The 23,925-nt window shown below is 50.5% G+C and overlaps 1 protein-coding gene across 3 annotated transcripts in view; it reads right to left on the bottom strand.

The window, feature by feature from the left end:
* ASIC1 (acid sensing ion channel subunit 1) overlaps nucleotides 1-23,925 on the bottom strand; it is a 222,407-nt gene that overhangs the window by 41,267 nt on the left and 157,215 nt on the right. Inside the window, exon 1 of one of the 3 annotated variants that reach the window (XM_053375078.1) lies at nucleotides 6,805-8,059. The exons of the other annotated variants lie outside the window; for them this stretch is intronic. Coding sequence (XP_053231053.1) covers nucleotides 6,805-7,494 — 690 coding nt within the window. The 5' untranslated portion in view covers nucleotides 7,495-8,059. Of the gene's footprint in view, nucleotides 1-6,804; nucleotides 8,060-23,925 lie in introns of those variants that run through there. 3 annotated transcript variants of the gene reach the window in all.

The raw sequence follows: 23,925 nt of genomic DNA, 5'->3' as shown, positions 1-23,925 counted from the left end.
ACTTGTGCAACAGACACACTTTCCTGCAAAGACTGGACTTTTTGCAGTAAGGAAAGTGACAGGAAAACACACTGGGAAGTGTGAGGTAACAATCGCCTTGATGAAACATTGGCTGTGTACACAATATACCGTATTTTTCACTCTATAAGACGCACCAGACCACAAGACGCACCTAATTTTTGGAGGAGGAAAACAAGACAAAAAATATTCTGAATCTCAGAAGCCAGAACAGCAAGAGGGATCGCTGCGCAGTGAAAGCAGCAATCCCTCTTGCTGTTCTGGCTTCTGGGATAGCTGTGCAGCCTGCATTTGCTCCATAAGACGCACACACATTTCCCCTTACTTTTTAGGAGGGAAAAAGTGAGTCTTATAGAGCAAAAAATACGGTATGTTCAAAGCACTTCAAAGCGCTTGCTTTCCTTCCAGGAATTCTGGGCCCTGTAGTTCACCCCTTGCAGAGTTACAATTCCTAGCAACAAATTACAGTGCCCAGAATTCTTTGAGGGCAAGAATGAGCTTCAAATGTATAGTGTCTACACAACCATTGCCTAGCCTCCTTGCAAACAAATCAAGAGTGAAAGCTCTGCAAATGCCTAGAGTGCTAGTGAGACGGAAGTATCAAACTCTCAATGGGCTTCTTCCTGCCTCATTAGTGGTACCTGGTGTAGGGCATCTTTACTTACAAACTACAACCTGTCCCACATCTGCAGGTAGTAGGAGGGCAAGCAAGGTTCAATTGCAGCCACTGAAACCAGACAATGAGACTTACTTCTCCCCTACCGTAGCCTAAGGCTGCAATCCTAAACTTCCACCCTTAGTTCTATGTAAGCATGAATAGGATTGCAACCCACAGCAATTATCCATCTCTTACTTTTTAGGTGGTTCGAACCCCCACAATGGGGTGAGCTCCCGTTGCTCGGTCCCTGCTCCTGCCAACCTAGCAGTTCGAAAGCACATCAAAGTGCAAGTAGATAAATAGGTACCACTCCGGCGGGAAGGTAAACGGCGTTTCCGTGCGCTGCTCTGGTTCGCCAGAAGCGGCTTAGTCATGCTGGCCACATGACCCGGAAGCTGTACGCCGGCTCCCTCAGCCAATAAAGTGAGATGAGCGCCGCGACCCCAGAGTCATCCACAACTGGACCTAATGGTCAGGGGTCCCTTTACCTTGACCTAGTATTTAAAAACAAAACAACGGCGACTTTTACTGGTATCCTTGTTTCCTGGGATCAGACACAACAGGCTGGATTCAACCAACTGGTCCCACTAGCAGAAGCCTGTATAGTGACTTCTGCTAGTGCACTGGGCCTTCAGGGGGGATTGGCTGGTGGAACAATCTTCTAGCACTTTTGGTAGGAAATCTCATCATTTGCTAGCATGAATATTTCCCATCAAGGCTTCCTTTTCCTCTCCCCCACCTCCAGACAAGGCCAACCAAGCAAATGTGGCTGCTTCCTTTCGAAAGGTGCTGCCTCCTCTGCTGTTTAAAAAGACCTGGGCTCCTTCCTCTCCCTCTCCTCTCTGTGGCTGTTTGATGTTTGAGGTGGCTGCTATTGCAATTCCTGTTCCCGCTGTGCACAGGGAGCTTTAATGACAGTAAGCAGCTGGGAACGGTCAACACAGAAGGACAGAGCTGTGGGAAAGGAGGCAAGAGTAAGATCTCATCGCTCCCTGAAGAGCAGGGATTAAGCTGCCTCCATTTCCTTGCTTTGCTACAACAGGTCATATCAGAAGGGTGGGCGGTTAAGTCCAGTCAAAGGCGACTATGGGGTTGCGGCGCTCGTCTTGATTTCAGGCCGAGGGAGCTGGCGTTTGTCCGCAGACAGTTTTTCCAGGTCATGTGCCAGCAGGACTAAACCGCTTCTGGAGCAACGGGACACCGTAATGGAAACCAGAGTGCATTGAATGCCGTTTACCTTCCCGCCGCAGTGGTACCTATTTATCTACTCACGCTGGTGTGCTTTCAAACTGCTAGGTTGGCAGGAGCTGGGACAGAGCAATGGGAGCTCACTCCACCCTGGGGATTTGGACCTTCCGATCAGCAAGTCCAAGAGGCTCAGTGGTTTAGACCACAGTGCCACCCGTGTCCCTCATATTTGGCAGTAGGACTGGGTGATGTAATCAAAACATTGCCCCAAACTGGTTTGAAGTCTTGATTGCACACATCACAAGCTAACGCTCCTGAGGGTGGCTCCTGGACCCGGAGCTGGCGGCGGCCCCAGGCGGGTTAAACTCCCCCTCTACCATGGCCTAGATACTGTCCATCAGGAGTGCTATTTGCGTAACAAAAAACCCCATGCATATATGCAATTAATGTCTCTATCCGGTTCCAATGAACCTGGAGGGACGGTTTCTAGCTTTTTTGTTTTCGGATCGCTCTGGTGTGTTAACAGTTGTGATAAATGCAAAATGCTCTTGAATTTGCTCCATTTCCCCCCACCTCCTTAGCTTGTGCACTTTCAACAGCAAACTCCGAGCTGCAAAACTCTGTAGAAATAACTTGGCCTGTCAACTGTTTAAAGTATTTTTTTTTAACCTATTAACTCTCTTGCTCTTAACTGATTACAGCCATACCTCGGGTTCCACACGCTTCAGGTTGGGTTTTTTTGGGTTACGGATGCACCGAAACCTGGAAGTACTAGAGTGGGTTACTTCTGGGTTTCAGCGGTTGTGCATGCGCAGAAGCGCCGAATTGCAACCCGTGTGTGCATAGACGCGGTGCTGCGGGTTGCGAACGTGCCTCCCGCACGGATCACGTTTGCAACCTGAGTGTCCACTGTACCATATTACATTTTCTCCAGCACTGGTTGATGGTATGAAACTCCTCCTGTTCAATAAAGATTGTGGGTTTCCCTTTACAAGGCAACACAAATAATTCATTATAAGTAAAATCCTCCCCCAACACGTTATGCCTAAACTGGAATCAGAAGATGTACACAGATGTTTCATGCCAATTGTATTTGAAGGGGCTGAGTCATGTTTTACAAGTGATGGCACCAGGTAGCTTGCTTTTTGAACTCTTTTGTGGAGAATAAATGAACAGATCAATCACACAGATTCATTGGCTTATGCTTTCTGTGTCGGATCAAGACTGTTTGTGAAGGAATGACAAACTGCCTAGGGAGAAGGCGGCAATCCCTTGTAAGTTTCACTACAGAGGGTCTCACATAACCCAATGAGGGTTAGGAAGGAGAGTGTTGGCTGCAGACTTCTGATGTTAAGACACTGTAACAACCAGGGGCATAGCGTGGTTTGCAAGCACCCGGGCCAGGGCAAGTGTTGCGCCCCCTGGTGGACTGAGCAGTAACTTCACCAGCCAGTGTCTAATCAAGGGAGCTTCTCCTTGCAAACTAGCCCTAACCTGGGAGCAGAAATAAGACATAAATGCAAAGCGAGGAATGCTGCTGAGTCGCCTCATCCTCCTCTCCTTGCAGAGAGATGCTCTGAGCAATGCATGTAGCTCCAGCAGTGCTTTCCTGCCTTCCTCTTCCTCCCTCCCTTCTCAGGGGTGCGCCAGCCGTAAGGAGAAGGAGGTGCACCCCCAACCCCAAAGGCCCAGCCCAGGCGTGGCTTGGCTCCCTGTAGCTCCAGCCTTGATGAGGGAAACTGTCGTGGGGGTGTCTGGTTGTGCCCCCCCCCCGAAATTTGCACCCAGGGCCATGCCCCCCCTGTCCCCCATGCTATGCCACTGCTTACAGTTCAGCAGGAGAAATCAGTCCCTTTTATTCAGCAGATTTTAAGGTAGCATTAAAAGCGGTGAATCAATTATTTACTTAGTATTATAATATTTTTTACGAGCAGGGGATCATTTGGATTCCACCCCCCTCCAGCACAAATACTGTCTTGGGCTGTGCCTGGCCTCTAAATATTATGACCATGCATGTTTGTGTGCTTATATATCTATATCTATCCCCTAATTGCTGAAGGCTGGCTTTAGCTGCTGGTATAAAATATAGAGGGGAATTTGAAGCAGCGCTAAGCAGATTGCTCTGTCAGCACAAGCGTTTTTGCTCGCCTGATGGAACGGTCTGTTCTCTTCTCTCCCCCCCCCATGTGCTGTTCTGGAGATTCTCTCCCCTACCCGAACCAATTGGGTGGGGGGCAAGCGAGGGGAGGAGAAGAGGGAAAAGCTAGTGAAAGTTCTTGTACAGGCTTCTGATGGAGAGGCCAGTTAGGGCTTGTCTGCGCTTATCCCATGCCTAGAAAGTATGGACCTGGGAGGCTTTCTGCTTCTTCCATGCTTTCTAGGGAAACCTGCTCTTTAGAGCTGAATTGGAGCAAACATCAATTTGTGGAAAACCTATCTGACGTTTGCTCTGAATCAGCACTAAAGAGAAGGTTTTCCTGGGGAAAGAGGTGGGACCAGTGGAAGCCTTGATGGACCCTTAGCTGAATCCAGCCACAAAACTCGGAGCGTTAGGATGCAATCCTACACACACCCTGACCTAGGAGTAAGCCCCACTGAACTCAATAGGTCTCACTTCTGAGCAGACAGGCATGGTGTGGTGGCCAGTTATCTGAATGCTAGCTATTTCTGCTCCTAACAGAGACACTGAGGCTATAGCCCAGTGTTTCACAAACCAGCTGGTTTTGGACTACAACTCCCATCATTCCTAGCTAGCAGGACCAGTGGTCGGGCATCATGGGAATTGTAGTTCAAAACAGCTGGAGACCCATGTTTGGGAAACACTGCTATAGTCTGTCATCCCAACCTTCTCTCTTTGCGAGACAACAAGGACAACTTGCAGTTTAGGAAACTCTCAGCTGAAGAGTACCTCTGGCCAGGTACTTAGATGCCCTTAACCACTTGCAAGACCACCCAATCAGGCTTCTGCTGGCCCTGCCCAATGGTGGCTGCTGCCCATTGGGACAGAAGGCAGGGAGACCAACAGTAGGTGAGGCCAGAGCCAATGACAGATGGAACCACCCCCTGCCTGGTTGCAAACAAGGAAGCAGGCAGTTGGGGACTAGTTGAGGGCAGACTGAGGTTGGTGAAGCTGTGCTCCATTCATCCTAATGGACGAGCCTCCACTGACTGGCACAGGGTTGTGCCAGTCAGTAACCACATGGATCAAATATGGAGTTAACTCTTTCTCCACAGACTTGGTTGAGTGTCTGGCCTAATGAGCAGAGCAGCTCATTCCCTGGGGTCTTCCTCCATGGACATCAGTTGCCAAGACTGAAAGTCCCCGCCATCTCACAGCTGTCCCTTCCTCTCCAGGGCTTCCCCTAAGCAATCAGAGGCTACACCTGCATGCAGCCAACCTCCCCTCTGCCCTTTTCATGCCTCTTCTGGTACTGGGAGTCAGGAGGGAAGGGGAGCTTGCTGTGGCAGGAGGGGAAGATGCCTGTGACTCTTCACCCGCATGGCTCATCTTTGACTCTTGGCCTCCCTCTCCATCTGCTTCAGCTTCTGCCTCTGATTTTGGACTTCTCACTGCCACAGACCCTCCCACCTCTCTAAGCCCTGTTACCTCTTCCACTTCTGACACCTCCTTCTCTCAGTCTTCTCCCTTTTCTCCCTCTGGCCACTCATTGCCATCCCACCACCAACCTGCAGACTCTGAACCTCATTCCCTCGGAGGTTCCCCAGCTGGTTCCTTCCACCATTCCTCTGCGTCCAACCAGTCCATACCTCCCTAATCTCCACCTTTGCTAATTTTTTTTTTAATAAAATATTTATTGAGGTTTTGCAAAGACATAGGTTTACAAAATAAAAAAGGTCATATCAAGAAAAAAAGATACAAAAAAGAGAACATAGAAAAATACATAAAAAAGAAAAAAGAAGAATAAAAATACAAATTACAAATACAAAAGACAAATAACTAAGAAAAAATTAAAAACAAATCAGTTCTTTGTGACTTTAAACTCATTAACTTATTTCCTTGGCCTCCTCACACCTCCCCTTTTTGTATTCCCATTTAAATAATCAAATCAGCAAATCCTTACCCTCTTTCATTTATCTTGACTCTGTATCTTAACATATTATAATCTATATTTTCATCCATTATCGATTCATTTTTGCATATTCTTATTAACTTTGTTGCTAATGCCACTTATTTTCAATCCAAACATCATTTTAACATTCATTAATTTTACAATATTTCTGAAGATAGTCTTTAAATTTCTTCCAGTCTTCCTCCACCAACTCTTCTCCCTGGTCTCGGATTCTGCCAGTCATTTCCTTTGCTAATATTAGGGCTAGCCCATTTCCTCTTCATTCCAGCTCCCTAACTCAAAAGGAACCTGTGTGTTCCGACCAGTCCTAGAGATGGCTCCAGAACTCCAAATCATTTTCAAAATAATAATAATAATAATAATAATAATGGAGGAAGAGCTGTTGTTGTTTCTTTGTTTCAGAGTAGCCCTTCTGTTTACAATTTAGCACAAGCCTAATCCAATGAAGTCTGCAGCCTTAAGCAACCCCGAATTAGGAGTAAAGCCCTTTAACTTGTGTGGAGCTTCCTCCAGGTTAAACATATTTAGGATTGCACTGCTCAGCCTGTGCTCAATCTTAAAACACTGTTACAACCTGCAGGCTATGGGGACTCCCCCAGCATGACAAACTCCCCTGCTATTGCTTTAGTTAATATCCAGTCTGTAGAATAGATCTGGGAAGCTCAAAAACTACTTTGGTTCTAATAAAGGCATTACAAATTTGACTGTAAGCAAGCTCACGGACCTCAGCCATAAGTAGGACTTAGCCATAAGTCCCCCCCCCCTTACTCTAACTCAGCTCCTTAAATCAAGCCCCCACCCCCCAAACCAGCCCCACAGGCACTAGGGGCTGATGCACAAGCCACTCACCACGGTGAAGTCACTGGGACCGCAGTCCTTACCGCGGTATTTACAGGCCAGCATCATGTCCTCAAGTTCGTGGCCATGGCGGTCGTAAAAGCTGTACAGGTTGAGAGGCTCCTCGGGGCCCTCCAGGTCAGGCAAGGCCAAGGGGAAGCCCGCTTCCAGGTAGGCGCCGGGGTCGTAGCCCACGAGCGGAGAGATATAGGACAGGTCATCGAAGGTGAGCTGGGAGCCCCTGATGCCGTTGATGTTGCAGAGCGTGATGGCGGGGAAGACCATCTCGGCGCTCTCCATTTCATCCAGCTGCGTCACGTGATGGTATTCCAGGTAGTAGAAAATCCGCCCAGCTACCTGGGACAAGAAGATGGAGAGGGAGATCAGGAACGCGCCCATCCAGAGGGCCTGGCGCACGCCAAAGCTGCCTTCTACGAAGATATGGTTGACGCCGTGCAAAGTGCAGCTGTTGGCAAAGTCCACCAGGTTTGGAGCGCTTCCTTCTTCATCTTCGTCCTTCTCCTTCTCCTCCTCCTCCTCCTCCTCCGGTTCCTCTCCATCCTCATAGGCTTGCTCCATGGCTTCTGGCTCTTGCTGTTCGTAGGGGGGTTTGTCACCATTGCTCTCCGTCGCACACTTGACCGCGGCGTGCTTCTCTTTGTTCGAAGAGAAGGAGATGGTGCAAAATATCTGGATGGGCATCCTACAGGGGCCTCCTCTGAGCAGCTCCCCCCTCGCCTGTTGGCTGTTGTATTTTGAGGGGGGCTTCGGAAAGACTTCTTCTGGGGCTGGAGAACGAGGAGGGGTTGCCAAAGAGAGAAGAGAGAAGGAGAGGATGGACAGAACGGGGGTGGGTGGTGTCAGAAGGAGAGGGGGAAGAGAAAGGTTGGGAACAGAAGGAGAGACAGAGGGAAAGAAGACCCCAAAGGAGAAATGGGACAGAAACGGCAAGAAAATAAGATGGAATCAGAAGTGAGGGAAATTGGGGGTGGGGGAGGAGAAAGAAAAGGAGGAGTGTGGCAGAAAGAAATGAGAGAATGAGCTGCCTCCTTCCTTCAAATCCGGCACCCAGAATCAAACGCTGATCCCTGGCTCCAAATGCTTCTGTCCTCCGACACTCTGCTCCAAAGTTGGGAGTTTATGGCTGCGCCGGACAGAGCGAGCTGTTTCCCTGGCTGGTGCTGGCTGGGGATGTGTTCCTCTTATACAGGCTACAGCAGCGAAGAAGTCAGACTCAGATGCCTAGGACAGGGACTGCTTAATAATTCAACAGCTTCCTTGGTATCTGTGTTGGGGTTGGGAGGTGCCAAGGGAAGGACAAGCCACTCTTCTCCCGCCCGCCCCCAAACACACGCACACCCAGAAGCCACGCCAGTGCCAGATTATTTCCTGCACCCCGCGTGTCACCGCCTGCTCCAGCCTCTCGCAGCTGCTCCCATGTGCCTCCGGAAGCCGTAGCCTCAAAACAAAACTGGCCTTTGGGTTTAAAATCATAGTACACGGGGCTCTCAAAAGCCCAGTTGTTCTGGTCCCGAGGGTTAACCGTGCAGCGAGGTCCAAGGTCGAGGGTGCGGTATGGAGGCTGTCCATCAAGGCTGAAGCTGGGTCCAAGGCAGGGAGTTGGGTTAGGTCAGGAGCTCCGGCAGAAGAGCAGGACAGGGTGCAGGCAGGAACAGGCTACCAACAATGTTGCTCCCGCAACCTGGGACTGGGGCTGGCTGGCTTTTATCTGCCCTGAGGCATAGGGCGGCCCCGGTCCACAGGTGACTCGCCTCTCCTGGCCTGGAGGCGAGCACTCCTCCTGCGGGAACTTAGTTCCCTCCGCCTCTCTGCCCTGAGCCTCTGCAGCTCAGGAGAGGCTGGAGGGTTACCGGACCCAGAGGCAACCTCAGCTTCCCCTGACGGGGCTGAGAGTGGAGCACCTGCAGGCAATGGGTCCTCCATCACCTCAGGAGCCAGAGCAGACTCAGCTGGTGCCTGCACCTGAGGATCCAGCACAGGTGAGGACCCTTCAGGCTCAAGCCCCAGCCCCGGCTCAGCTGGTTCTGGAGGCGGGGACTCCTGTGCAGACTGGGATTCCTCAGGTTCAGCCTCCGAGTCCAAATCCCAGGCCATTACACCAGTGCTGATGGCTTTCAGGAGAGATCATAAGCACGCCCCCTGCAATTGCACTCGGCTTTGGGTCTTGGGTTTCTCTCCAGCCAAGGTGGGGTTATCTGCTCTCCTGCCTATCCATTGATTCAGAGGGAAGGCAGAGTTCTGTGGATTCTTAAACTGGGCTGTGAGGTGGGGTTTGTACTGGGGTGAGGACATGCAGCATCCCAAATCTTCCTCAACCCCAAACGCCTGGGCTTTGTGTCTGCGAAGGGAAAGAAGGCATCCCTCCGTCCATCAAGCACACTTGCTTCCACACCAATTCATCAGCAGGTGATTAAGAGAACCAGTCCCTCACAAACCCTAGAGACAGCCAGGACCAGCAAAGGCCACCAAACTTCTGCTCTGTTTCATGGTGAACAGACCTTCCTAAGGATCCTGGTGGTACAAAATTGCATTTTAATGGAACAGTTCCTGTTGTGCTACCCATTTCTCTACCACTGTTCCCAACATGGGTGATACATAAGAAACTAGCGTAAGAAGAGGCCTGCTGGATCAGACCAAGGGCCCACCTTGTCCATCAGATCTCATCAGGAGTAAGGTTAAAGATAAAGGTAAAGGATCCCTGGGCAGTTAAGTCCAGGCAAAGGCAACTATGGGGTTACGGCGCTCATCTTGTTTTCAGGCCAAGGGAGCCGGCGTTTGTCCACAGACAGCTTTCTGGGTCATGTGGCCAGCATGACTAAACTGCTTCTGGTGCAATGGAACACCGTGACAGAAACACCATTTATCTTCCTGCCACAGTGGTACCTATTTATCTACTTGCACTGGTGTGCTTTCGAACTGCTAGGTTGGCAGGAGCTGGGACACAGCAACGGGAGCTCACCCTGTTGTAGGGATTCGAACCGCCGAACTTCTGATCAGCAAGCCCAAGAGGCTCAGTGGTTTAGTCCATAGCACCACCTGCGTCCCTATCAGGAGTAAGACCCTTCTCTGGAGGAGACCTCTGGATGCAACCAGCTGATAGGAATCACCAGGATGAGGGGTTCGCTTCCAGCAGCTGCAGCACAACAACCTCAGTGCTTGGTTGGAAAACCTGCTGGAACAACATCGCTGTTACATGCATTGTGCTTTGACTTTAAGCTAAGCTGCTGAACAGTCTCTACCCAACTTGGTTTGCCCAAAAGTGGACCTGAACGTGATTCCAGACTGATCTGCGCTTGTCTATTGCCTGATCCCTGTTTTGTGCTCCGATTACACAGATCCTGGATGCCACTTTTGCTTACACTTTTGCTGCTGCTAGCAAGTTTCCAGATCACTCTGGAAACTAGCAAGAGCAGGACAACGTATGGGGCGTTCGCTATTGCCCATCAGACCCCTCTCTACAGCACTGCAGACGCTTGTAGTTGCCCTGTTTCTGCTCAACTTTGACTAATAGGATAAATGAATTATCCTTCGAATCTCAGCTGGTCAAGCCTCTTTGTCAACGTGCTAGTTTTAGCACTGCCTGCCCCTTTTCTAAGCAAGGCTCTGCATTTTAAACTTTTAACAGTGGCATGGTATTCAACCGGTGCGACTTTCATGGCGTTACGGTTGCAGGAAAACCCTGCTTCTGCTGAACTCAACGCTAACACACAGCCGATGAAGACACAGGAGCCTCTGCCAAGAAAAGAGTTGGCTACATGGATCTTCTTAGTGACAAGTAGAGAAAGCCGCTCATTCAAATATCGAAGAGTTAGGGTTATCAAGTGACAAGAAGAAAAAAATGGTCTGGCCTACTCATGTTAACACCTGCAGATTAGAGGCAGAGGAGCAGGGGCTGTGAAGAAGTTGGCAACCCTAGCTAAGAAGGAGCAGCAGAGAAAGGACAAGGAAAAGCAAGTGTCCATGAAATCTGTAGGACTGATAGCAACAAAGCAAACTGCCGAATTGCTAGCTCAAAATTTAGAGCGGGAAGTGGTGGTTCAGATTATTGTTATTTGTTTAACGCAGAGTTTCCCAAACTCGGGTCTCCAGCTGCTTTTGGACTACAATTCCCATCATCCCTGACTACTGGTCCTGCTAGTTAGGGATGATGGGAGTTGTAGTCCAAAAACAGCTAGAGACCCCAAGTTTGGGAACCCCTGGTTTAATGAAAGTTGTATGGATCAGTGAGGTTCTGAAATATGGGGTGCCCATTAAGTGCAATGGAGCAACAGTGAGGAAAGGAACCATTCCTGACAATGAGAAGTGTCACTCAATACCCCCACTGGTGGTGAATGTCCACCTCATGAAGCTATTTTGCCCAAGTTGTGCCCACTTGCCCTACACCTGATGCGGGGCGCTGAAAGATAAGGCTGGGTCAAAGGCGGTTTGGGCACAACACTTTGCCAGCCTAGACTATCAGGTGGTCCTCACTGTAACATCAGGTGATTGACGGGGGGGCAGTCCCTGCTCATCCATCTTGGGGGACAGATCCAGCCCCCCCACTGCCTTCAAACAAAGGGATATCCAGGGACCCTATCCATGCAAACAGTTGGATTTTGCAGATTCGCGAGTGAGGGCAAGAAAGTAGAAAGAAGCTGCAAGTTGCACGCAGCTTTGCAAAGGAAGCAGCCCCATCGCTCCCCTGACGCTGCAGCCTTCCCTTCCTCCCTGCCCTGTGGTTTCCTTTCCCTGCATTTGGGAGCCCATTAGCAGTGGCCACAAAGCAATTTCCAGCAGTTTGGTCACTGCTGCTGCCCAGCCCAAGTGTGGGAAGTGGGAGGGGAAGGAGAAGAGGGCAAACCGGGCAGCACTTTTGGGCCAGGGGGAAAGCGCTCAGGAAATTGACTTTTTTGGCCACTGCCAGCTCAGCATAAGATGACCTCACTGCACCCTGTTGGCTTAACTGTTTGTGAGCTACCTCCCTGCCTAGTCGATGGTTGGCTCTTGATTGCCATCTGCTGGATATGAAGGCATGGGAATTTGAGGGTGCTACCTAGGAAGCTGCCCCTTATACCATCACATTGGTCCTTGATCAAGCTCAGTATGGTGGTACCTCGGGTTACATACGCTTCAGGTTACAGACTCCGCTAACCCAGAAATAGTACCTCGGGTTAAGAACTTTGCTTCAGGATGAGAACAGAAATCGGGCTCCGGTGGCGCAGCGGCAGCGGGAGGCCCCATTAGCTAAAGTGGTGCTTCAGGTTAAGAACAGTTTCAGGTTAAGAACGGACCTCCGGAACGAATTAAGTTTTTAACCCGAGGTACCACTGCATCAATTGGGAGCGACTCCCTGGTTTCAGGCAGGAAACAGCCTCAGTTTTACCTGGATTTGACCTGGTGCCTTTTGCATGCAACAAAGATGCGTTGCCACCAATCCACTGCCTCTCTGTTGACCTCTAGGACCATTTGGAGGCAGAGATCAGTGGCATAGTGTGTAATTTTCAGGGATAGCTGGCACAACTCCAGTTCAATCTCTGGCATCCTCAATTAAACAAACAAACAAACAAACAACTTCAAGCTCTAGAGAGTTGTACTACTAATAATAATGTTGATGGTGATTTATACCCCACCCATTCGGCTGCGTTTCCCCAACCACTCTGGGTGGCTCCCAGCAGAATAGTAAAAGTACGATAAACCCTCAAACATCAAAAACGTCCCTAAACAGAGCTGCCTTCAGATGTCTTCTAAAAGTTAGATAGTTTATTTCCTTGACATCTGATGGGAGGGCGTTCCACAGGGCGGGTGCCACTACTGAGAAGGCCCTCTGTGTGCTTCCCTGTAACCTCATTTGTCGCAGTGAGGGAACCGGCAGAAGGCCTCAGAGCTGGACCTCAGTGTCCGGGCAGAACGATGGAGGTGGAGACGCTCCTTCAGGTATACTGGGCCGAGGCTGTTTAGGGCTTTAAAGGTCAGCACCAGCACTTTGAATTGTGCTCGGAAATGTACTGGGTTCTCAGTCTGAGATGCTAGGGAGCCTATCAGTGTAGACAATATTGAGTTCAATGGGCCAATGATTTGACTCAATGTGACATGGACTCAGATCAGCATGGTGTTGATAACACCAAGGTTGCTGGTTTCATCCCCATACAGGCAGTGGCGTAGCGTGGGGGGTGCCAGGGGTGCCGGCCGCACCGGGCGCAACATCTGGGGGGGCGCGAGTCCAGAGGGCCCAGCCGCGTCGTGCCCTCGGCCCGCCCCCATTGTCAGAGGCTCAGCGCGGAAGTGTTAGCAAAGTTTCAGAGGGGGGAGCGAGTGGGGGGGGACGCGGGGAGGGGAGGGGGTCCCAGCTTCTCCGGCCGCCTTGCAGAAGCGGCCACCGCCCGGCGGCTCTGCCTTTGCTCGCAGGCCTGCCTGGGGGCTCCCTCGGCTCCAGCGCTGAGCTGGCGGCCCCGATCCCGGGAGCGGCTAGGCCTGCGCCAGGGCCCTGACCCGACAGCTTCTCCGGCTCCCCAAGCCGAGGACAGCTTCGGCTGTGACGCTGCGCCTTCCGGGCTGGCCCCTTCTCGGCTTATCACGCTGGGCCTCGCCTCTCCAGCTCCCGGTATGTGTGCTCCGCGGTGGTCCCCGCTCCTTCCAGACCCTTCCACCGCCCCCTGCCAAACTGGCTGTAGATACAAGAAGGGCAGCTGGGGTGGGCGATAGAGGACCCTGCCTCCCCCTGCGGGGCTCATCTCTGGCAATTGTCTTAAACTGCCGCAAGTGTCTCTGCTCAAGGAGCCCCCTGAGTTTTGGCATTGTCTCTCTGCGCCCCCCCCCACCCCGCCTCTCTCAAGGAGCTTTATGGAGCCGCCTGGATTGGGTCTGCTTTGGAGGAGGGGAGCCTTCCTTGACCGGCATGTGGGGCGCCCTTTGCGGCCTTTCCCTCTGGAGAGATAGTCACGCGCCCTCTAGCGCAGTTCCTAATCGCTAGTCGCCCTTCTGTGGCAAGGATTCTTCCGAGCCGGGTTCTTCCGGGGCCCTCCGGCTGCTTCTCTTTCGGGCGGCGGCGACCCTCCAGCTAAATACCCCTCGGGGGTTTGTGGCAGCCTCGCTTATTGTTCTCGGGACTCTGGTTTTACCTCGCCGCGCAATTACGCACAATTGCAGCGCCTTCACCAGCAGTGGCGTAGCGTGGGGGGTGCAGGGGGGGCCGGCCGCAGCAGCCGCAACATCTGGGGGTTAGGGGGCGCAAATCCACGGGTTAGGGGGCGCAAATTACTTGCCTTGCCCCGGGTGCTGACAACCCACGCTACGCCACTGCATACAGGCCACCTGCATATTTCTGTATCGCAGGGGGTTGCTTTTCAGGGTCCCTTCCAACTCTAGAATTCTATAATTTTATGACAGCTCAGGACCGCAATACCTCAAGGACTGCCTCTTTCCATATGAACCTACCCAGACCCTGAGATCATCTTCTGAGGCCCTCCTTCGTGTGCCTCCTCCTCAAGAGGTCCGGAGGGTGGCAACATGAGAACAGGGCCTTCTCTGCAGTGGCTCCCCATCTGTGGGATGCTCTCCCCAGGGAATTTTGCCTGGCGCCTTCATTATACACCTTTAGGCACCAGGCAAAAACATTCTGATCTGATTGACATTCTATACTCTTAAAATGTGGCTCTTTTTTGGGGGGGGTGTTCTTAGGTTATTGTTTTTATTTTAATTTTATATATTGTGATCTTTTCTGTGAACTGTCCTGAGACCTCCGGGTATAGGGGGGTAGATAAATTCAATAAATAAATAAATAAACAAAAATACAATATTAATCTCAATGGGCCAATGATTTGTCTCAATGTGACATGGACTCAGTTAGCTCAGTATGGTGTTGGTAACACCAAGGTTGTGGGTTTGATCCCCATACAGGCCATCTGCACATTTCTGCACTGCAGGGGGTTGGACTAGATGACCCTCAGGGTCCCTTCCAACTCTATAATTCTATGAATACAGATATGTAGTGTGATGGGATGATGAGCTGCTTGTGCGTAAAGTCCTAGTCCCTCAGAGTTTGGCTAAGTCCACAAACCTCTGTCTGTAACGGAGCTCCTTAAGCATGGCTCCATCAGTCGCTTGTAGAATCCGACAGTGGGCGTTTACGGAACTTCTTCCAGCATAAAAGTTCCTTAACGGAAACGCGTCTTCTGGACTCTCGGCGCGACAGTTTCCGGCGAGGAGTGGGTGTCCCTATAGGAGGTCCTGAAACCTCCCCACTGTTTTCGCTGGAAGTGTCTCTGAGCCATCCCTCCGACTCACTTTCCCTTGGAGCTCCTCCTCTCCCCCTGCTGGTTCCCTCCTCAGCTGATAAGTCTCTCTCAGCCTCTGTGAGCCCTTTCACCTCCTGTTTCTCCGATGGCAGTTCCCTGACATGTAGATATAGATATATGCTTTACCCCAGCTGCTGCTTAAGTAGAGCAAAGACAAGGGACTGTAATTCCAAGGGAGAGCCCTGTGGTGTAGTGGCTAGTGTGTCAGACTAGGAGCTGGGAGACCTGGGTTCAAATCTCCCGCTTTGCCATGTAGCTCACTGGGTGGCCTTGGGCCTGTCACTGCCTCTCAGCCTAACCTACCTCATAGGGTAGTTGTGCGGATTAATTGAGGAGGCGTAGAACCTAGACAGCATCTTAAAAAGCAGAGACATCACCTTGCCAACAAAGGTTCGTATAGTTAAAGCTATGGTTTTCCCAGTAGTGATGTATGGAAGTGAGAGCTGGACCATAAAGAAGGCTGACCACCGAAGAATTGATGCTTTAGAGTTATGGTGCTGGAGGAGACTCTTGAGAGTCCCATGGACTGCAGGAAGATCAAACCTATCCGTTCTTAAGGAAACCAGCCCTGAGTGCTCCCTGGAAGGACAGATCCTGAAGCTGAGGCTTCAATACTTTGGCCACCTCATGAGAAGAGAAGACTCCCTGGAAAAGACCCTGATGTTGGGAAAGATGGAGGGCACAAGGAGAAGGGGACAACAGCGGACGAGATGGTTGGACAGTGTTCTCGAAGCTACCAGCATGAGTCTGACCAAACTGCGGGAGGCAGTGGAAGACAGGAGTGCCTGGCGTGCTCTGGTCCAGGGGGTCACGAAGAGTCAGACACAACTAAACGACTAAACAACAACAAGAACCATGGACATGGTTTTCTCCTTGGAGAAAAAGGTGAGATGTAAATACAATAAATAATAATATATTGACTGTACAGCACTATTCTCATTGTCAGGGAGTCTGATATAAGTTCAGGGCTGGGTAGGAAAGACATGTTTCTCAAACTCTGGGCTTAACTTCTGCTGTTGGTTGAAGTTTACTGTACTAAGCCAATGGGACCACTGGGTCAGGCTAGCTAAATTTTTGTTGAAAAACCATGCAGGGACCGTTTTAACTGACCTCTCAAAAACCTTCACATGGAAGGTTCATCCACTCAGAGCCACATAGAAAGAGATAGAGAGATAGAAACTCAGTCCCTTAGGAAAGCCAGTCTTTTCCATGTCTTACACTGGAAAGACAAAAAACATCAATACTTCAGCTCTGTTTAGCACAAACTGGCTTCTTCCTCCTTATCAGTGCTTCATTTAAGTGTGCGACACTCGCAGATGTTTCCTGCATACACTCTGCAAACATTGGCTTTCAACAGGGTGGCTGTTTGTGAATTGCCAAAAAATGAAGAAATGCAACACACACACATGGCTAAAAGAGGAAAGATGATTGCATAAAATGTACATGTGAGAATTGATATGTACAAATGCAAATTCAGAAACTTAGAAATTTGAATAGAAATTGAACATTTGAATAGAAATACTTCTTCCCATAGTGGGGAAGACTGTAACGAGGTGACCTGTGTCTTGCCACAGTTGATGGGCACCTCCCGGTGTTTTTAAGCTTCTGTAAACAGGAATCCACTGCCTTCAAGTAGAGGGTACGACTGTAATTATAATTTAAATTTCTATATCACCCTTTATCCAAAGACCACAGGGCAGTTTGCAATATAAACACACAGAAATATCTTGTGCCTGGATGGCTCAGTTGGTTAGAGTGTGGTGCTGATAATGTCAAGGTTGCAGGTTCGATCCTTGTGTATGGGACAGCTGCAAATTCCTGCATTGCAGGGGGCTGGACTAGATGACTAGATGACTCTTGGGTCCCTTCCAACTCTATGATGATGTTGACCTTTAAAGCCCTAAACGGCCTCAGCCCAGTATACCTGAAGGAGCGTCTCCACCCCCATTGTTCTGCCCGGACGCTGAGGTCCAGCGCCGAGGGCCTTCTGGCGGTTCCCTCACTGCGAGAAGCAAAGCTACAGGGAACCAGGCAGAGGGCCTTCTCGGTAGTGGCGCCCGCCCTGTGGAACACCCTGTCAAAGAGATAAACAACTGCCTGACATTTAGAAGACATCTGAAGGCAGACCTGTTCAGGGAAGTTTTTAATGTGTGACATTTTGATGTATTTTAAATCCTTGTTGGAAGATGTCCAGAGTGGCTGGGGAAACCCAGCCAGATGGGCGGGGTACAAATAATAACTTCTTCTTCTTTTTCTTTGGGAATGAGAAATTGTCTCTGTGATATAAGCCACTTCCAGAAGTGGAAGAGTTTGGGTCCCTGCCCTCACCAGTTTCATATTGAAACTCTCTAAATCAAAGCACCCCAAAGCAAACACATCCATAGAAACTGCACTGAGAAGATGAGCCTCTGTTCCAGTGCTTTACTCCCCTCGCAGTTTGAATTGGTGCCTGATTGTGAGCCTTACACTAAGGAAATGCCATCCAAAGGCTTCTGCTCCTTCTTTTATTGCCTGCTGGTTTTCAAGAGCCTCTGATGATCATCAACCTCCTTTGGCCTAAGGGCAGGGGAAAAAATTGAGATTTCTTGAATAAATACAATAGATCAATCATCTTCCATGTCTTGCAGTCAGATGGGTTGCTCAGACCTTGAGATGTAGTGCCTGATTATTCTATACCTGTTTGAAAGGTAGGCGATAGAAAGTTCAGTCAGAACCACTCTTCTTTGAATGAAGGAGTGAATCTGAGAATCCATTTTTACGGCTCAGGAAGGTTACAAAGGGCGCTGGAAACCAAGTAGGGTTTGAAGGAAAGGAGCTAGGAAGAATGCTAGTTATCAGGACCTTAGTTAGGGTTGCCAGCTGACCAGGAGAAAAATGGCCTGGCCTGTTCTTCTGTCTTTAGCAGCAGCACGATGTACACAAAACAACGGGTGGTCCTTTTCTGACATGAAAGTGGCATTACTGCCTGCAGGTCAAGCTGCTGATAGATGTGAAAGGGCTGAGGAGAAAGCTGACAGCTGAGATCCCAGTCCCACAGAATCTCAGGCAGCAGGAGCAAAAAGTTGGTGATGCTAGGGCTAGTTCCCAATGGGCTTAGCAAAGGAGGCAGAGAGCCATGTGACCTCAATAGCTCAGTTAGTTAGAGCACAGTAGGGATAATGCCAAGGTTGCAAGTTCGATCCCCGTATAGGACAGCTGCATATTCCTGCATTGCAGGGGGTTGGACTAGATGATGCTTAGGGTCCCTTATAACTCTGGTGAATCTATGACTTTGCCACCTGAATGGGGAAATTCTCCCTCCAAATTTTTCAGCTGAGGGTGTGGCACAAGGATAAATCTGGCTTCTGTAGCTTTAATAATAATAATAATAATAATAATAATAATAATAATTATTTATTTATACCCCGCCCTCCCCAGCCAAGGCCGGGCTCAGGGTGGCTAACAAGCAATAATAAAAACAAGTTGAATGAATACAACTTAAAAACAAAATTGAAATACAACATTAAAATATTGAAACATTAAAATATTAAAAGGTAGCCTCATCATAGGAGGAGAAAGGAAAAAGAGAAAAGAAAGAGGGGGAGGGAATCAAATTGGCTCCAAGCCAATGGCCAGGCGGAACAACTCTGTCTTACAGGCCCTGCGGAAAGAAATCAGATCCTGCAGGGCCCTGGTCTCATGAGACAGAGCGTTCCACCAGGCTGGAGCCAGTGTTGAAAAGGCCCTGGCTCTGGTTGAAGCTAATCTAACTTCCTTAGGGCCCAGGACCACTAGGGTGTTGCTATTTATGGACCTTGAGGCTCTCCGTGGGGCATATCGGGAGAGGCGGTCCTGTAGGTACGAGGGTCCTAGGCCGTGAAGGGCTTTAAAGGTCAAAAGCAGCACCTTAAATCTGACCCTGTACTCCACCGGGAGCCAGTGCAGCTGGAAAAGCACTGGGTGAATATGCTCCCATGGCAGAGACCCCGTGAGGAGCCTCGCTGCAGCATTCTGCACCCGCTGGAGTTTCTGGGACAGCTTCAAGGGCAGCCCTGTGTAGAGCGAATTACAGTAGTCAAGCCTGGAGGTGACCGTTGAATGGATCACTGTGGCCAGGTCGGGGCGGGAAAGGTAAGGGACCAACTGATAAGCCCCAAAGATCCCGAGAGTCCATCTTCCCCAACTCAGTGCCCTCCAGACTGACTGGGGCTGATGGCAGTCGTAGTCCCAAACATCAGGAGGCAGGGGAAGGTTGACACTGGTAGTGATGGTTTGTAATTTTTTTATGCGAGGGCTCAAGTCCGGCTCAGTTGCTGCATCCTCTGGGTGGTACATCCGGACCAGGCAGAGGGGATGCTGCTGCGTGAGAAGGCCTGATGCTTACATGCTTATCTTATCGACACATTTCTATCTACGTTGCTTTTCCACACGGCGCAAGGTGGGCTACAACAAATAAAAAGCTCACGGAAAAACCCCAACAACAATAACAATAGCTGCGTCAAAGCACTAACACGAATTTGAAATGTTACCGAAAACCTCCTTGCTAATCTAATGAACGGGTTATCTCATTGGTTGTCAGTTACAGTTGTGAATGGGATCCGTTCTGGAGGTCCGGCTGGATCCTGAGGTTTTCGCAACTGGAGCGGGAAACCGCTTCTGCACATGCATGTGCGGCGAAACACTTATAGGTTTGCCACTTTCACAACCCAAAGTTTACATTACCCGAAGGTAATGTAAGCTGAGGTGCTACTGTATATGGCTGCCAAGACCATATAACACCGGTCCTGAAAAACCTACATTGGCTCCCAGTATGTTTCTCAGCACAATTCAAAGAGATAGTGCTGACCTTTAAAGCCCTAAATGGCCTTGGTCCTGTATACATGAAGGAGGGTCTCTACCCCCATCCGGACGCTGAGGTCCAGCTCAGAGGGCCTTCTAGCCAATTCCCTCACTGCGAGAAGTGAGGTTACAGGGAACCAGATGGAGGGCCTTCTCGGGAGTGGCACCCACCCTGTGGAATGCCCTCCCATCAGCTGTCAAGAAAATAAACAACTATCTGACTTTTAGAAGACACCTGAAGGCAGCCCTGTTTAGGGAAGTTTTTAATGTTTGATGTTTTATCATGTTTTTAATATTCTGTTGGGAGCCGCCCAGAGTGCCTGGGGAAACCGAGCTAGATGGGTGGGGTATAAATAAATCATCATCATCATCATCATCATCATCATCATCATCATCATCAGTGCACTGGGTCACCCTAGGGAGACTTGAGGAACATTCAGGGGAGCCCTGGGGGGGGGGCATCCTTTCATTACCCTGCAGCCCTTATCTTCCTGCATCATCTCTCTCCCCTCTCCCAGAAACATTCTGGGGAGCCAGCAGGGAACCGGAAAGCCCTCACTTACGCATGTCCTCTAACGGAACCCCAGTGGCTCTTGCAGGGGAGCCACAGAAAGAACAGGGTTGGTTGAAGGAGCCATGGACTCAAAAAATTGATAACAAGTGGATTATCTCTACAAACCATCTGAAAATCCAGCAACAAGACCGTTCTCTTAACAGTCATCGGGGTATGATTCTTTTTTTTTAACCAGCTGTACTTGTTGTGTGGGGATGCGGGTGGTGCTGTGGCTTAAACCACAGAGCCTAGGGCTTGCCAATCAGAAGGTCGGCAGTTCGAATCCCCACGATGGGGTGAGCTCCCGTTGCTCGGTCCCTGCTCCTGCCCACCTAGCAGTTCGAAAGCACGTCAAATTGCAAGTAGATAAATAGGTACCGCTCCGGCGGGAAGGTAAACGGCATTTCCGTGCGCTGCTCTGCTTCGCCAGAAGCGGCTTAGTCATGCTGGCCACATGACCTGGAAGCTGTACGCTAGCTCCCTTGGCCAATAAAGCGAGATGAGTGCCGCAACCCCAGGGTTGGCCTGGTGAGGGGTCCCTTTACCTTTACCTTTACTTGTTGTGTGGGAAGAAACTTCTGGCTTTTGCATGACTGAAATGTAACCGACTGTACAATGGTGAGCGCGGCATCCATTGCCCCTCCCACTTTTGCTTCTGTCCCCGCCCATTTTCTGGCCCTGCCCATTGCCAGCATGCATCCTCTGACTAGGAATGCAGAACGCTGGTCTGAAATATGTCCCCCAGCCCCCTCCGGTGTAGGCAATACTCCTTCTTGGACAGCTGCCTAGACTTATGGAGAAGAAAAGCTGACTCTGCCTAAGAGATTATCTTGGGGGGAATCTGTCTCCTTTTATCAATGTGAATTTCGCTTGGTATGAAGACGATGTGCCTTGGAAGAGAATTGAGCTCCTGCGTCACCTCCCCTGCTACCTGCCGCCAACTAACAGCTGGGGAGACGGGCTAAATTCTCTCTCTCCTCAGTGTTGGAATCTCTCTGCCTTTGCCCGCCTCACGTTCTTAGAGCAATAAGGAAGCCTGCATTCAGCAGCTCCTGAGAATGCTTTTGTTCCAGTTCCAGCCCCGGCGCCCGCTGCTTCCAGTACCGCAGGCCCCACTGACGCATTAAGGTGAGCACCTCGGGGCCACCTTAATGGTGCGTTTGCTAGTGAGCATTGCATTAAGCCAAATGTGCTCCAGGAGGCGGAGGGAACCAATGTCTGGAACGGGAGTACCTTTAAGTAATTGAAGTTGGGGGGGGGGGAGTCTTTAGAGGCCGGGGAGGGCAATGCTGTAATGAGAACACTCCATCACAGGCAGGCAAAGCAGCCTGACACATGGCTTGGCTCACGCAGACGCCGCGGAGACTTACTGCTTGCTTCCAGCACTCCGCGTCTGGGCTGAGGAGGCAGGCTTACGAGAGCGGAGATGGATTTCGTACCCTCTTTCTCAGCTAACCGTTGTAGCTCTGAAGCTGCTCTCTCCCAGTTAACGTATACAGTGGTACCTCGGGTTACAAACGCTTCAGGTTACATACGCTTCAGGTTACAGACTCCACTAACCCAGAAATAGTACCTCGGGTTAAGAACTTTGCTTCAGGATGAGAACAGAAATTGTGCTCTGGTGGTGCGGTGGTGGTGGGAGGTCCCATTAGCTAAAGTGGTACCTCAGGTTAAGAACAGTTTCAGGTTAAGAATGGACCTCCAGAACGAATTACCGTGTTTTTCGCTCCATAAGATGCACTTTTCCCCTCCTAAAAAGTAAGGGGAAATGTGGGTGCGTCTTATGGAGCGAATGCAGGCGGGAGGCTCTGCTCAGCGCTCCCTTTAAAGAGCTCCGTGGAGCGTGTGTGCGGCTCTGGGGGGCTTTTCCCCGAGGAGGGAGAAGGGCTGCCCGTCTCCCTCCTCGGGGAAAAGCTCCCAAGAGCCGCACACATGCTCTGCGCTCTTTAAAGGGAGCGTGGCTCTTGGGGGTGCCTTCCTCCCGCTGCCCGGAAGAGGCTGTGCACGGCTATCCCATAAGCCTGGTTCGCCAGAAGCGGCTTAGTCATGCTGGCCACATGACCCGGAAGCTGTACGCCGGCTCCCTCGGCCAATAAAGCGAGATGAGCGCTGCAACCACAGAGTCATGACTGGACCTAATAGTCGGGGGTCCCTTTACCTTTTTAAGTGTGATAATAGTGAACAGATGGGGACAGTGGTGTAGCGTGGGGGGTGCAGGGGGGGCCGGCCGCACCGGGTGCAACATCTGGGGGTTAAGGTTAGGGGGCGCAAATCCATGGGTTAGGGGGCGCAAATCCACGGGTTAGGGGTGCAAATTACTTGCCTTGCCCCAGGTTCTGACAACCCACGCTACGCCACTGGATGGGGAGCAGGTATGAGAATGACTCTTAGGTCGGGCTTGCAAGAGCAGCAGGCCAGGGAGCCGTGGCAAGCACAAGGAACCTGAGCAAGCCAGCCAACGCGGTATTCTTCCTTGCCACCCATTCCCTACAGTCCAGCCATTCTCCTCCTTCCGCCCTACCAGGTTGCAAGGCAGCCAGCCAGCCCCTTCTCATGACTCCAGTGGAAAGCCCAGGGAGATACCTGAGTGACCATTTTAATTTCACAGGTATGTGGCCTAATCCCCTTGTGCACAGCCCCTTGCAGACTCCGCTCGGTAGGCAATACTGCCTATGCAGCCGCTATCTAGGTTCTTCCTAATGCACATCATGATCTAAGCAGCCTCCCTGCCCTGTAAGGCCATTAAGTCTGGCATCTAAAAGTGACCTAACAGCACACACCACAACCCCCCCCCCTCTCTCTCTCTCTCTCTCTCTGATATCCCCGCACAGAACTGCCTCTGAGACTGTAGCTCCGATTACTCCAGCTAGCAGTGGTGTTGACACTGGAGCTGTCCTTCCTGTGGGAACTGGGCTAAGGTGACCCTGCGAAGCCTGGCCTGGCCTTGCCGCCAGAGGTATTTGGCAATTAGCATCTATTTGTGTTAATGAGTCAGGTCACGGCCAGCGAGAGGCTGGCAGCTCTTTGTGATACCTTTCGCAACTAATTGGTGCTGGGCTCAGCAGGGCAAAGGGCACCGGAAAGCAAGCCAAAGCCATCTTCTAAATACTGGGTCTGGCCTTTCTGTCTCTCTCTCTCCCCACCCCTCTGCTGTATTTACTGCCCCCCCCATCAAAATTTGGACTGAAACCTCCTCGGGGACGAGGCCTGTCATTTGCTTATACTATTCGATAAAGGTTCAGGTCTTCTGTTGGACCTTATACAAACAACAATATTCCACCGCCACCACTGGCAAATCTTTTGTGTGGTTGTGTGTGTGTGTGCGTAAGCAGTAACGATGGTATGATAACAACCAGGCAGCATTATTGTCGAATCCAACAATGAATGTAAAATGCTCTAGGTCAGGGGTCAGCAAACTTTTTCAGCAGTCCACTGTCCCTCAGACCTTGTGGGGGGCCGGACTATATT

This window comes from Podarcis raffonei, chromosome 2 (genome assembly GCF_027172205.1).
Source record: "Podarcis raffonei isolate rPodRaf1 chromosome 2, rPodRaf1.pri, whole genome shotgun sequence".
In the NCBI taxonomy this organism is placed as follows: Eukaryota; Metazoa; Chordata; class Lepidosauria; order Squamata; family Lacertidae; genus Podarcis; species Podarcis raffonei.
Note: the sequence above shows the minus strand (reverse complement) of the source record. Positions and strands in the feature narration are given on the sequence as shown.